Source organism: Somniosus microcephalus, chromosome 16, assembly GCF_052327205.1.
Source record: "Somniosus microcephalus isolate GS21.2 chromosome 16, FLI_Smic_1.0, whole genome shotgun sequence".
Lineage (NCBI taxonomy): Eukaryota > Metazoa > Chordata > Chondrichthyes > Squaliformes > Somniosidae > Somniosus > Somniosus microcephalus.
In genome coordinates this window covers 10,228,716-10,242,588 of record NC_141002.1, presented here as the reverse complement: position 1 = coordinate 10,242,588, position 13,873 = coordinate 10,228,716, and the positions used below count along the sequence as shown (strand labels likewise).

General features: G+C 44.1%; 1 protein-coding gene across 9 annotated transcripts in view; it reads left to right on the top strand.

Moving 5' to 3' along the window:
• The window catches only part of cnot4b (CCR4-NOT transcription complex, subunit 4b), a 171,261-nt gene that overhangs the window by 64,212 nt on the left and 93,176 nt on the right, over window positions 1–13,873 (top strand). For all 9 annotated transcript variants that reach the window (XM_086008595.1, XM_086008592.1, XM_086008599.1 and 6 more), the window contains exons 2-6: window positions 2,524–2,764; window positions 4,665–4,862; window positions 6,825–6,911; window positions 12,030–12,131; window positions 13,548–13,673. In XM_086008595.1, the coding sequence (XP_085864721.1) occupies window positions 2,591–2,764; window positions 4,665–4,862; window positions 6,825–6,911; window positions 12,030–12,131; window positions 13,548–13,673 (687 nt within the window). In that variant the 5' untranslated portion in view covers window positions 2,524–2,590. The remainder of the gene's footprint in view (window positions 1–2,523; window positions 2,765–4,664; window positions 4,863–6,824; window positions 6,912–12,029; window positions 12,132–13,547; window positions 13,674–13,873) is intronic.

The window sequence follows — 13,873 nt, the reverse complement described above, 5'->3', positions numbered from 1 at the left end:
TAATTTATAGTTTATTTAAAAAGTGTGGTGATTTTTTTAAAATTTATTTGAAGGTTTACTACTATTTTGGGGCCATAGTATTTATAAATTTTGACAGGTCTTCCTGTCATTACTTATGAATGGGCTTTTCCCTGCGCCAATTGGCTGCCCATGGCCCACGTGATCCCAGGGGGCACATCGCGCTAACTACGCCCCTGGGACACGCAAGCACAGCACGCCGGCAGCTGGGCCAGGCCCTGGAGCGGAATTCCACGGGGCCCTACAGCTCAACTGCCGGCGCGCAAGGTAAGTGCAGGTCGGGGGCTTGCACCCGCGGGAAGCCCCCGACCCGAATTTCTGGGCCATTATGAATAGCTGGGGCCCAAGCACTGATCCCTGTGGTCACCGCCTGCCACCCTGAAAAAGACCCATTTATTCCTACTCTGTTTCCTGTCTGTTCACCAATTTTCAATCCATGCCAGTATATTACCCCCCCAATCCCATGTGCTTTAATTTTGCACACTAACCTCTTATGTGGGACTTTATCAAAGGCCTTCTTGAAAACCCAAATACACCACATCCACTGGTTCTCCCTTATCTAGTCTACCAGTTACATCCTCAAAAAGCTCCAGTAGGTTTGTCAAACATGATTTCCCTTTCATAAATTCATGTTGACTATGTCTAATCCCATTGATATTTTGTAAGTGTCCTGTTATCACATCCTTTATAACAGACTAGCATTTTCCCTACTATTAGGCTAACCGGTCTGTAATTCCCTGTTTTCTCTCTTTTTTAAATAGTGGGTTTACATTTGCCACCCTCCAATCTTCAGCAACTGTTCCATAATCTATGGAATTTTGGAAGATGACAACCAATGCATCCACTATTTCCATGGCTACCCCTTTTAGAACTCTGGGATGCAGATTATCAGGCCCTGGGGAATTATCAGCTTTCAGTCCCATTAATTTCTCCAGCAGAAGTGTGATAACAATATAAAATGTTCTTACTCATTTGTTCCGGTTGCCACATGGATACAGGAGCTGTGTTTGGAAAGCACTGGGTTAAGTTTTAAAGTCAGGGCAGGGAGTCAATGTTCATCATCCAGTTATTGGAGGGTTCGTGGTTCCAGAAGCGAGTTGGGTGTTGTTGGAACACAGACGGTATTTGTCGTGGTGCTGCAGGCGCTCCAGTAACAGCCGGCACTTCACTCTGCAGGAGCTGTGTTTGGACTCTAATTCTTGATCATGGAAGAGTCCGGAATTCAGTGGGCTGTCCCTTGTTATAGTCGAGTAAAACCTGGCAAGGTGAGAAAAAGTAGCTGCCCCGTTTGGTGTTCACAGGGCAGTACTGGTGGTAATAGAAATCTCTACCCATATAACTCGACCCTTCCCAAGAAAGGGAGCAGTGTCGTCATGGGCAAGCATAAAATCTGTGTCCAGGTGGACTATCCCATGGATTGCTCCCTTTCAAGATTAAAATTTTTAATTTCAAGGATGTTGGTGAGCTGTCTACTGCTTCGTTTTACAAACTGGGATCGTCTGACTCTGAGGTCCCTGGGAGTATGTCGGTATTTGCAGGAGCTTTCCTCACAGCAGAGCTTGAAACCGATTTGGCTTATTAGTGTACAGAAATCTGTATTCTGGTTGTGTAAACTTACCTGCCTTTAAAGTAAGGATTCCCCAAATTAATAAGGCAGTCGGTGGAGCTCTAAAATAATTAATCTCTTCACCTCTCTCCCTGCCCCCCACACCAATCCCCAGTAACAAGCTTGAACAATGATAGTGTATTGCGTACGCAGTGTTGTCACGAGGCGCTCAGTGAGGTGGAATGTTACGATGTTAGAAATTGTTTGCTTGAGCTGAGAAGCACCCAGCAGTACAATTGCAGATTCATACAGTCCAAACTGGAGTTGTGTGTGGAAAGATCCTGCTGCAGCATTGTGGTTGAGAACTGGTGGGTGCAGGTCTGTCCCTAGTTGTGACGGGAGCAATTTAGCTCGATGGATTGTGCAAGAGCATATTTGCTGAAGTGGAATTTTCCTCATAACTACGACAAGTACACGACAAGTGATGTATTGCTCAAAGCTGGTAGTTTCACTGCCTCGAGTGTTCAACGCAAAATCGCAGTACTTGGCAAGCAAATCATACCACATGTATGTATAGAAATCGCAAGATTTAACTCTGGATATCATGCTGCAACAGGCACTTGGCCTTTCAGTAATGCGATGGAACCAGTACACTGAAGCCCAGTGACAACGTTGGGCTCAGATTGCCATTGTTGAAAACGTGAGAGGACTTAAGTTCTGCAATATCACAATTACAGAACTGGCTGAGAGTTGTGCTGCTTAAACAGCATCCCCAGTAGCAATTGGTTTTCAATTGGTGCTTCCTTTGACTTCCTTGGTTACATTGCTTTATAGTTTGGGCAAAACAGGCTTTCGTAACTAGTGGTTTTTAAATATGTTGTTTTCCGCACGGGTAAGCATCAGAATTTGCTCCCCAATCACTTGTTTGTGACGAATGTTTCTTTGTGTTGATTTTTCAGGCCTGAAACACGCACAGATCTGTATAGTTTAATTGGTGAGAAGTTGAACATCCTGTGAACACTGAAGATGTCTCGCAGCCCCGACACAAAAGAGGACCCTGTCGAATGCCCCCTCTGCATGGAGCCCCTCGAGATCGACGACATAAACTTCTTCCCATGCACCTGTGGCTATCAGATCTGTCGTTTCTGTTGGCATCGTATACGCACAGACGAGAACGGCCTCTGTCCAGCCTGCAGAAAAGTAAGCTTGTTTAAGAGAAACCACATGTCAGGCAGCTGTAACCCGATTGGTTGTATGCTGACATGGTCACTGTATTTTTTAAAAATACATGCATACAATATATTTTGCATTTATGCAATTACAATACCTTCACTCTGGATGAAATCTAGATTGGCAGAAGGCGGTGGGAAATGATAGCAGCTTGTTGCTGAGGAGGCAATGAAACGTTGAGTTCCACAAGGGCCAGTCCTGGGCCTTCTGTAGTCGTCATGAAGAATTTGGAGAAGTGTGCATCAACTGATATTTAGCAGTGATTGATGGGGAGTACAGCAGTGTAGTGGTTATGTTATGGGACCTGGCCTAATAATCCAGAGAACGTAAGTTCAAATCCTAACATGGTACTTTGAGAATTGAATTCAGTTTTTAAAAATATTGAAATAAAAAGCTGTGATCCATTAAAGTGAGTAACCATGAAGCTGTCAGATTGTCATTAAAATCTAAACTGCTTTTAAGGAAGGAAATCTGCCGTCCTTACCTGGGCTGCCCTATACGTGACTCCAGTCCAACTCCAATGTGTTGACTCCTAACTGTCCTCTGAAGCCACTCTTGTATCACCAGGACAACTAGGGATGGGCATTAAATGCCAGCCTGGCCAATGGCACCCACATCCCAAGAATGAATGCAAAGAAGCATATCCACCCAGCTCCCAAGGACTAAGTCAGCACAGTCTCTTGATGGACCACACCAAGTTATGTGACTGGGGAGAAAGGAAATGCCCTGGTTCATTTATTTATAGTATTTAAAAAATTGTTCAAGTTTCATGGACACAGTATTATGTACCAAATGAAGCGAGAAATTTGTATTTGGTTCACAAAAAAGAAATGACGTACGGTGAGATCCGAGACACTTGCGGTGTTTGGAGAGGTAACTAGATCGAGCGAAGCCTGATTTACTCTAGGCATAACATGAGCCTAATTTTTCCCCTGTTTCAGGTATAATTTGAGTACAGCATGGGCGCTTGTTACTGGCCCCATGCCTTTCAACTGTCCCTTTTTAATTGGGGCATTTGCTGAGGAAAAACGACAGCAAGCAAGGCTCGCACCAGAAAACCTGCCAATCTGGTTATGCCGCCCGAGCACTGGAGCTGAATTCCGTCCTTCCGAATCACTGCAGGCTGAGAGTTGGGCCTTGCACCTCTCGTGGGTATCAAGCTGCACAATAAGCCAGAGGAAGCCAATTGTTTCACTGAGGCAGGGGACCAAAGAGATCTTCTGGGTACCTGCAGTGAGCACTGAATCCAGTGTGCACTTCCATTTGTGCATTTTGTGTTGCTCAGTTACTGCTCCAACCCAGAAGCAGTCCGGTGCAAAACACATGAAATGGCTTTACTGTGTGCAACTGCTAGATCCAGTGAAAACGGTTAAGCTCTTCATTCACAATGCCGTCTGGACCCCAATAATTTAGATTCTGACCTTACACTCACTCCAGGTATCGGTGTGCACCACGCAGTGAGTTAACCTGCTAGTGTGGTTTGCACCTTTCCCTCTGGTGCAAACTGTGTGAAGTTGGGGTGAGCTGATGGCTGGCCTTGTCCCAATGCATGCTCAATTTGTCTTGCGGTTCATTCTCAGGTGTGGAGTAATCCAGTTCTGCTTTATATTCATGTTCCTGAATAAGATCAAATGGAAGATACCGTAAACTGTTAAGGAGGGTTCCAGTGGCAGGCTCCAAATTTAAGTTTACAGCCGCAACACAGTGGTTGACGAATAAACCTTTGCCCAGTGTTTCACTTTGTGGCACCAAAATGCTCACGTGGAATCTGTTATTCGCAGAAGCAGGATAGAATATTGTGTGATTATCCAAATCTTTCCTTGCCGCTTTCATAAACGCTGTATTGTGTTCTCTTTTTCTGCCCATCCAGCCCTACCCTGAAGATCCTGCAGTCTACAAACCACTCTCTCAAGAGGAGCTACAGAGAATAAAAAACGAGAAGAAACAAAAGCAGAATGAGCGGAAACAGAAAATCTCAGAGAACCGCAAGCATCTGGCCAGCGTACGCGTTGTACAAAAGAATCTAGTCTTTGTGGTCGGTCTATCACAGCGGCTAGCAGATCCAGAGGTGAGCAAAAGAAAGGCTTCTATTTATGTCGCGTCTTTCACAAGCTCAGGACATCCCAAAGCGCTTTACACTAAATAAAGTACTTTTGAAGTGTAGTCACTGTTGTAATGTAGGAAACTGAGCAGCCATTATGCGCACAGCGAAGTCCCTCAAACAGCAATGTGATGATCAGATAATCTGTTCTGGGCTCAAGGAACAGCACCTCATCATTTGATTTGGCACTCTACAGCCCTCTGGACTCGAGATAGAGTTCAACAATTTCAGATCATAACCTCGGCCCCTATCACTTTTTATCCACACTTTTTGTTTGGCCTTTTTTTCTTCCCTCCCACATGGCAGCTGTCCTTCATTCTGCCAGCACAATTCATCTCGAGCCATCCTTGGTTCCTTAACCTGTCCCATTACCACCTCCGCTCGCCTTGAATATCTCTTGATGTCTCTTAATCTCTCCTGCTCTCTATCCCACCACTGACCTTCCTTTTTGTTCTTTCATCCCCTCCCCCTTTTCCCAGCCCCTAAACTTGCTTTCCATTTCCTGCTTTTTTTTCCAGTTCTGATGAAAGGTCTTCAACCTGAAACGTTAACTCTGTTTCTCTCTCCACGGATGCTGCCTGGCCTGCTGAGTTTTTCCAGCATTTTCTGTTATTTTGGGTTTCCAGCATCCGCCCACTTTTTTGCTATTGTAATCTGTTCTGGGTGTTGATTGAGGAATAAATATTGGCCATGACACTGGGAGAACTCCTTCTCATTGAGTAGTGCCGTGGGATCTTTTACATTCACCTCAGAGGGCAGACAGGGCTTTGGTTTAACATCTCAGCCGAAAGACGGCACCACCAATAGTGCAGCTCGCTCGCTCTCTCTCTCTCTCTCTCTCTCTCTCTCTGTCTCTCTCTCAGTACTGCGCAGAATGTCAGCCTAGATTATGTGCTCAAGTCTCTGAAGTGGGACATAAACCTTCTGACTTGGGCGAGAGTACTACGACTGAGCACCTTTTCGGTACCCTCGTTAGCAGGCATCTCACACCAGCAATGGTAAAAGTCCCATGATAAATTTACTTGGAATTTCCTTTAGCAAATATTTGCATGGCATTTTGTACTCCGCTTCCTCCTTTAATATCCTCCTTCAGTCATTGTAAATTCTGTCAAACTGTAAAGCAATTTTTGACCACTTCTACCATGCACAATGGCCCATGCTTAGCAAGTTAATTCTGGCCAGTCAATCCTTCAATACAAACATGTAAGCCTTTAGGTGAGGACAGGATGCCCTCTGAAAATACTGACCCAAACTTGTGTTTGCCCTTTTTAAAAATTACTTGTTTTAAAGAAATGTCGTACTGCAACACGTTCTGTAAATGCGAAGTTCTGAACTGCATTGACGCTGGGTGTGATATAGAGCAGGACAATGGTACAGCAGGGCTTAAACACACTGCAAACTTGTCTGTGTGCTACGCGGACTGAATGCCATACTTGTCTGTGTTGCAGACACATGGAAATTTCAGGTTTTTAAGCACCCAGTGTTTGAAGCTGCTAATGGCTAATTTTGACTCTCTTTGAAAGGACTTCAATTCAGCAGCAGATATGTTTACATTCAAACCCTTAGCATTAGTGAAATAAGCAGCAATCCTGGCTTTAAAAGATGTACCATGCACCCCTCGCAATGGTCTCTGGGTGCCTGTCAGAATTGTAACTACTGAGAATTCCTGTTAGCCAAGAAATGTATTCTGTGCTCAATCACGGGTGGTTTCTTGTTACTGGCTCGGCTAGTATCCGTGGAAAGTTAAAGGTTTTGCTGATTGCTAATGCAATTAGTTTTATATTCTCTTCCAAAACCTAGAGTCACATTCAGTGTTTCTTCGAGTTGATCCATAACTGATTAAGCTTGTGCTGACTTTGAATTGAAGTTGGTCTTCATATGGGACTGAAGGACACCAGTGGAACTCTGTATCTTTGTTTTTTAAACCAGGTTTTAAAACGGCCAGAATATTTTGGGAAGTTCGGTAAAATACATAAAGTTGTCATCAACAACAGCACATCATATGCAGGTTCACAGGTAAGGTTGCACCAGTTAACCATTCATTTTCCTGTTGGTTTTCTCCCTCATTTTCTTTTATTTTCCTGACGGAATGCTAGAGCAGAGGTTATGGTACTGACACAGGTCCTTTTTTTGAACAGTGAGCTTCAGTTGTCGTTTCAGCCAGGCACAATAACTTCTTCATCTGGCATCAACCCACACACCTCTAGCATTGGTCTCTGCGTGCCTGTCTGGATTGACAGCACTGGGTCTTTTCTCCCCCTCTCTGTCCTTTGGAATAGTGTGAATGATTGTATTAACCTCTGTTCTTATAGGCTGAAATTGGCAAGCTCAGCACAGAGTCTGCAGCCTTATTGGTCACCTGTTGAGCATCTTTTGTAGGAATTGAGGGGGGGATTCCACACAGGAGTTATTTGCTATCAGTGGTTTACTGTGCATGTAAAGAGTAATGACCTACAGAACAGTAAGAGTCAGAGTTGTAGAGAAGTCCTACTAAGTTGTGTTAAACTGGAGCAGGCACAGAGATGTTTCTGTGCTGACCGCCTTAAAGCAACTTGAACAGGTTTCAACCTTGTCATGCATGAAAGTTCACGCCCACCCCCCCAAAAAAAAAGTTGCAACCGCGTTAAAGGGCCATGGAGTAGGATAGCATCGAGGTAGAGAGGAGAAAGTGAGGTCAATCGAGAGGTAATGATTTGCCGATCCAAAGCTTGGGTTTCAGAAGTCTGAAGATCATGGGAGAGAGGGAAAACTGAAGCATGCAAGATTTTAGGTTCTGGGAATGAATCCATTGAAGAGTGCAGATTGGTGCAATGATTCTTGATTGCAATACAGAGGAGCAAGACCACATAGGGTGGCACTTGGGAGCTTAAAAGAAATGAAAGTTGAGAGGAGCATTGATAGGAGAAAAAAGTTAGTGATTGGGCGGGGGAAGATGGAAATATACTGTAGGTACAAAAGCAACTTAGATTTATATAGCGCCTTGGTCCCGGCAGACTGGAAAACTGCTAATGTAACACCCTTATTTAAAAAGGGCAGTAGGCAGAAGGCTGGAAACTATAGACCGGTTAGCCTAACATCTGTGGTAGGTAAAATTTTGGAGTCCATTATTAAGGAGACAGTAACAGGACATTTGGATAAACATAATTTAATAGGACAAAGTCAGCATGGTTTTATGAAGGGGAAGTCATGTTTGACAAATTTGCTGGAGTTCTTTGAGGAAGTAACATATAGGGTGGATAAAGGGGAACCAGTGGACGTAGTGTATTTAGACTTCCAAAAGGCATTTGACAAGGTGCCACACAAAAGATTATTGCTTAAGATAAAAAATCACGGGATTGGGGGTAATATTCTGGCATGGATAGAGGATTGGATATCTAACAGAAGGCAGAGAGTTGGGATAAATGGTTCATTCTCAGACTGGCAATCAGTAACTAGTGGTGTTCCGCAGGGGTCAGTGCTGGGTCCCCAACTCTTTACAATCTATATTAACGATTTGGAGGAGGGGACCGAGTGTAACATATCCAAGTTTGCAGATGATACTAAGATGGGAGGGAAAGTAGTGAGTGAGGAGGACATAAAAAACCTGCAAGGGGACATCGACAGGCTAAGTAAGTGGGCAGAGATTTGGCAGATGGAATACAATACTGGAAAGTGTGAGGTTATGCACTTTGGCAGGAAAAATTGTAGAGCAAGTTATTATCTTAATGGCAAGAAACTGGAAAGTACTGAAGTACAAAGGGATCTGGGGGTCCTGGTGCACGAAACTCAAAAGGTTAATATGCAGGTGCAGCAAGTGATTAAGAAGGCCAATGGAATGTTGGCTTTCATTGCTAGGGGGATAGAATATAAAAATAGGGAGGTATTGCTTCAGTTGTACAAGGTATTGGTGAGACCGCACCTGGAATACTGCGTACAGTTTTGGTGTCCATACTTAAGAAAGGACATACTTGCTCTCGAGTCAGTACAAAGAAGGTTCACTCGGTTAATCCCGGGGATGAGGGGATGGACATATGAGGAGAGGTTGAGTAGATTGGGACTCTACTCATTGGAGTTCAGATTAATGAGGCGATCTTATTGAAACATATAAGATTGTGAAGGGGTTGGATCGGGTGGATGCGGGGAAGATGTTCCCGATGATGGGTGAAACTAGAACTAGGGGGCATAGTCTTAGAATAAGGGGCTGCTCTTTCAAAACTGAGATGAGGAGGAACTACTTCACTCAGAGGGTGGTAGGTCATGGAATATGCTGCCCCAAAAAGCTGTAGAAGCTACATCATTACATAAATTTAAAACCGAAATAGACAGTTTCCTAGAAGTCAAGGGAATTGAGGGTTACGGGGAGCGGGCAGGAATTTGGACATGAGTCTAGGTCCGGATCGGTCATGGCCCTGTGGGTAGCAGAGCGGGCCTAGGGGCCGTGTAGCCTGATCCTGCTCCTATTTCGTGTGTCTAATTCTGTTAGAATCAGGAGCTGGTTCTGTGATAGTGGATTGGCGGTTAGGATCAGATCAGCCATGATCTTATTGAATGGCGGAGCAGGCTCGAGGGGCCGATTGGCCTACTCCTGCTCCTATTTCTTATGTTCTTATGTTCTTAACATCGTCAAACATTCCAAGGCGTAGGGTCACTTACCAAGGCCACAAGCTTTTTCTTCTTTTCTATCCAAGACTGAGATGCTGGAAGAGCTTTCCAAATTTGAGTGTGGTATTAAGTTCTCTGGTTATCTTGGGCTTTATAGTGAGTTGTGTTTGAGCTCTTAATCTGGAGGTTTTGAAATCTTAGATTTGAGGGCAAGTGAATTAGGAGAAATCATAGACGAAAGAGTAAAGCAACATACAGGAAACTTTCGATTTACCGGCACCTAAATAACCGGAAATCTCGGTTAACCGGCAAAATTCAGGAGTAGGTTCAGGTAAGTTTTACTTCATATTGCACTTGCCTTGCTCGATCTGTTGCTGTGCAAGGGTGTGGCTGCAGCTGTTGCTAAGCTACAGAGACGCTTTGAACTTGTGGCCATTGTTCTGAACCTGTTGCTAAGCAACAGGGTTTGTTGCTTTATACGGAGCTCTCGGCTCTCCGTATCTTTCCCTATAGCTTTCGGTTATCCGGAATTTTCAATGAACCGGCACCACGTCGGTCCCGTCGGTGCCGGATAAAAAAAAAAGTTTCCTGTATCTGTCTGTAAAGTGTATCTAGTCACAGAGGGCTATTCATATTAGTCATGGAGAAATTTGCCACTCACACTTTCCTGGAGTAAATGAGCCAACAGTGACTGAGGAAGGAGGAAAGTTGTAGAAATGTAATGTAACAATTCTGGATTAGGTCATAGGAGTAGTTAGCCTGCAATTTCACTGGCTAAAAGATAATGCTTTGATATGGTGTTGGGGATGAAGCCTTGGAGAGCAGCTGTGAGCCTGCTGTCCCAAGCTACAAAAGTAAAAGTGAAAGTGCTGAAATACATGCAAGGTTAATTGGCATCTGAGAGACACCCGTTTCAGGTGAAGACCCCTTTGTCAGGTCGGGAGGCGACAGTCCTCCACCAATAACGCCCCCATTGAAGGCAACCAGTCTCCTGCTGCGTATGGTCCCATGGGCAAAGGCAGTTCTCTGGAACTTTGTTAGCAAAATTAAAGGCCCTGGCATTAAAGGGACAGTGGCTGCGTGGATATAAAATTGGCTAAGGGACAGGAAGCAGTAGTGGTGAACGATTGTTTCAGATGTGAGGGAAGTATACAGTGGTGGTTCTCAGGGGACACTTGGGATCACTGCTCTTTTTGATGTATATGAATGACCTGGACTTTGGTATACCAGACATAATTTCAAAGTTTGCAGATGGCACAAAATTTGGAAATGTAGTGAACAATGAGGAGGATAGTGATGGACTTCAGGAGGACATAGACTAACTGATGAAATGGGCAGACACATGGCAGATGAAATTTAATGCAGAGAAGTGTAAAGTGATATCTTTTGGTAGGAAGAATGAGGAGCGGCAATATAAACTAAATGGTACAATTTTAAAGGGGGTGTAGGAACAGAGAGACATGAGGATGTACGTACTTTGAAGGTGGCAGGACAAGTTGAGAAGGTTGTTAATAAAGCCAAGGATCCAATATGCTTTTTTAAGAGGAATAGAGTATAAAAGCAAGGAAGTTACAGGAAACCTTGTTATCCGGGGGCGAACCGTCCGGCAAGCTCGAGCCACTGGCAAAAATCAGGAGCCGTTTTTTATACTTTTCGTTTCTTTGCTTTTTTTGAACAGTCAAGCTCTGCAGTGTCTGTAGCTAAGCAACAGCTTCAGCTGGAGACGCTACAGAAACGCTTGCCGACTGTTTAGAGGCTGTTGCTAAGCAACAGGGTTTGTTGATTCATACGGAGATGAAAATCTCCGTATGCTTCAACATTAGCTCTGGAGTGTCCGGCAGTTTTGAGGGAACGGCAGCAGCTCGGTCCCGTCGGTGCCGGATAGCACAACGTTTCCTGTATACTAAACCTGTGTAAAACACTGGCTAGGCATTCAGCTGGAATAATGTTCAATTCTGGGCACTGCACTTTAGGAAGGATGTCAAGGCCTTGGAGAGGGTGCAGAGGTGATTTACTGGAATGGTACCAGGGATGAGGGGACTTCAGTTATGTAGAGAGACCGGCGGTGGTCTTAGAGCAGAGATGGTTCAGAGGAAATTTGATAGAGGTGTTCAAAATCATGAACAGTTTTGATAGAGTAAATGAGGAGAAATTGTTTCCAGTGGCAGAAGGGTCGGTAATCAGAGGACACAGATTTTAGGTGATTGACAAAAGAACCAGCGGCGACATGAAAATTTTTTGTTTTACACAGCAGGTTGTTGTGATCTGGAATGCACTGCCTGAAAGGGTGGCGGAAGCAGATTCAATTGTCACATTCAAAGGAGAATTGGATAAATAGTTTCAGGGAAAATATTTACAGGGCTACGGGGAAAAGAGCAGGGGAGCGGAATTAATTGGCTAGGTCTCCCAAAGAACACAATGGGCCGAATGGCCTCCTTCTGTGCCAAATCATTCTACAGTTCCAACTCTTCAGTTATCCTGTGTGATGGTGGATGCTTGCAAGCAGGAGTTTACTTTTTATCTTGTATCTGATTAAAATGTTGCTTCTCCTAGGGTCCCAGCGCGAGTGCTTATGTAACCTACATACGGTCTGAAGACGCACTAAGAGCAATACAGTGTGTAAATAACGTGGTGGTGGATGGCAGGACACTTAAGGTAAGCAATCTGCGTCACACAGCATGCTCCAGTTTCAGTCTTTTATTGCACGGCATGTTGTATTTTTTGATCCGCAAGTTTCCTTGAGGTCTGAAGGCGCAGTGGAAGGGGAGCTTTGCACAAAATAATTTGAAGCGTCAAATTGGGAAATCGATCTGAGAAGCGAAAGTGATTTATCGGAAAGTTGGTGGAAGATGAAACCAAGTGCTTAAATAGTGTGTCTTTTCATTCCCTGGACAAAAATGTTATAAACCCACAACTTTGTCAAAACAGAATCTGGTGTCTTTCTGTTTCCACGGTTATTTTGAAGTCTGGAAAACGTTGCCCACAGAGGCGGAACTTGCAGCAATACTGCCGGATACTGAAATCCTGTAGGAAACATCAGTCACAGTGCGGTATAAATTGTCACTGGAGTCTATCATACGCATGTTCTCACAAATGTGAGAACCATAAAATTCTAGCGTCTTCTGAAAGCATCCATAGAGTATCAAACAATGACACAGCACAGAAGGGCTCAATTCGGCCCATCATGCCTGTGCCGGCTCTTTGGTAGAGCTCTCCAATCAGTCCCACTCCACCGCTCTTTCCCCACAGCCCGACAATTTTCTCCCCTTCAAGTATTTATCCAATTCCCTTTTGAAAGTTACCATTGAATCTGCTTCCACCACCAAACAGCACATTCCAGATCTTACAGTTCAAATAAGTCATGGGTCAGATGTGCAGAGTTGGGTTCCCACTCTGTTCTGCTGCTGACCGAAATAACCATCTGGTTGGTATGCAAAGCATGGATTTAAGACATCCTGGAACAACCAGAAACTGTTGCCTCTCCCTGATGATGAGAAATGTATCTTGTGATGTCTGAGAGTGAAGTAATCAACTTCCCTGATAGTGACTGAGTCAATTTCAGTCTGTTTGAGAATTATCTGAATTTGACACTCCATGAAAAGTTGTTAATTCAGAAAAAAACATTTCCTTCTGCATTTGGTTCATTCCCTTTCCCCTTTTCTCTGCCTTCGAGTATGTTCCTGAAAGCATGAGCGATATTTTAGTGTCAGTACATCAAAGTGGGGCAACCAAATAACTGGTAGATCTGGTTGACCTGTGTCCACTGGGAAATTGTGGGACTGTCCAACTCAATTCACTTGGAACTACCATGACCCCCCCTGGCTAGCTCTGATCCCAGAAGCAGTTGTATAACCCTGAGCTATTTAATCCTGTATCAGACAAAGACCAATAATGGAAACCTGCATCCATCTATATTGTGTTGACTTGGTTTAAACCCAGCTCCCAATGTTTATGCTACATGGCATTTCTGAAACAACCTGATAGGTCTTTATACTGAAAATGTTGCAACTATGTCAGTATCATTGGTTAAGTGTCTGCTTGAATAATTGCCAACACTTTTTTTTTCTCAAGGCTTCTTTAGGTACGACGAAGTATTGCAGTTATTTCCTAAAGAACATGCAATGTCCTAAACCAGACTGTATGTATTTGCATGAGCTAGGGGATGAAGCGGCCAGCTTCACTAAAGAAGAGATGCAGGTAGGTTCACCCAGCCTATAGAAAATAATGTGCCGAGTAAACACACAGCCCAATCAACTCATCGAAGCAAGTGTTTGCCTGACCGGGGCGGCGGGGGGGGGCTTTGACTACTTTTTGAAATAAGATTACTTAAACAATCATTGCTTTTTTTTTCGTTTAGAGTAGTGACCACATGTCTGTCATTGTTCTTTAAATGCTCA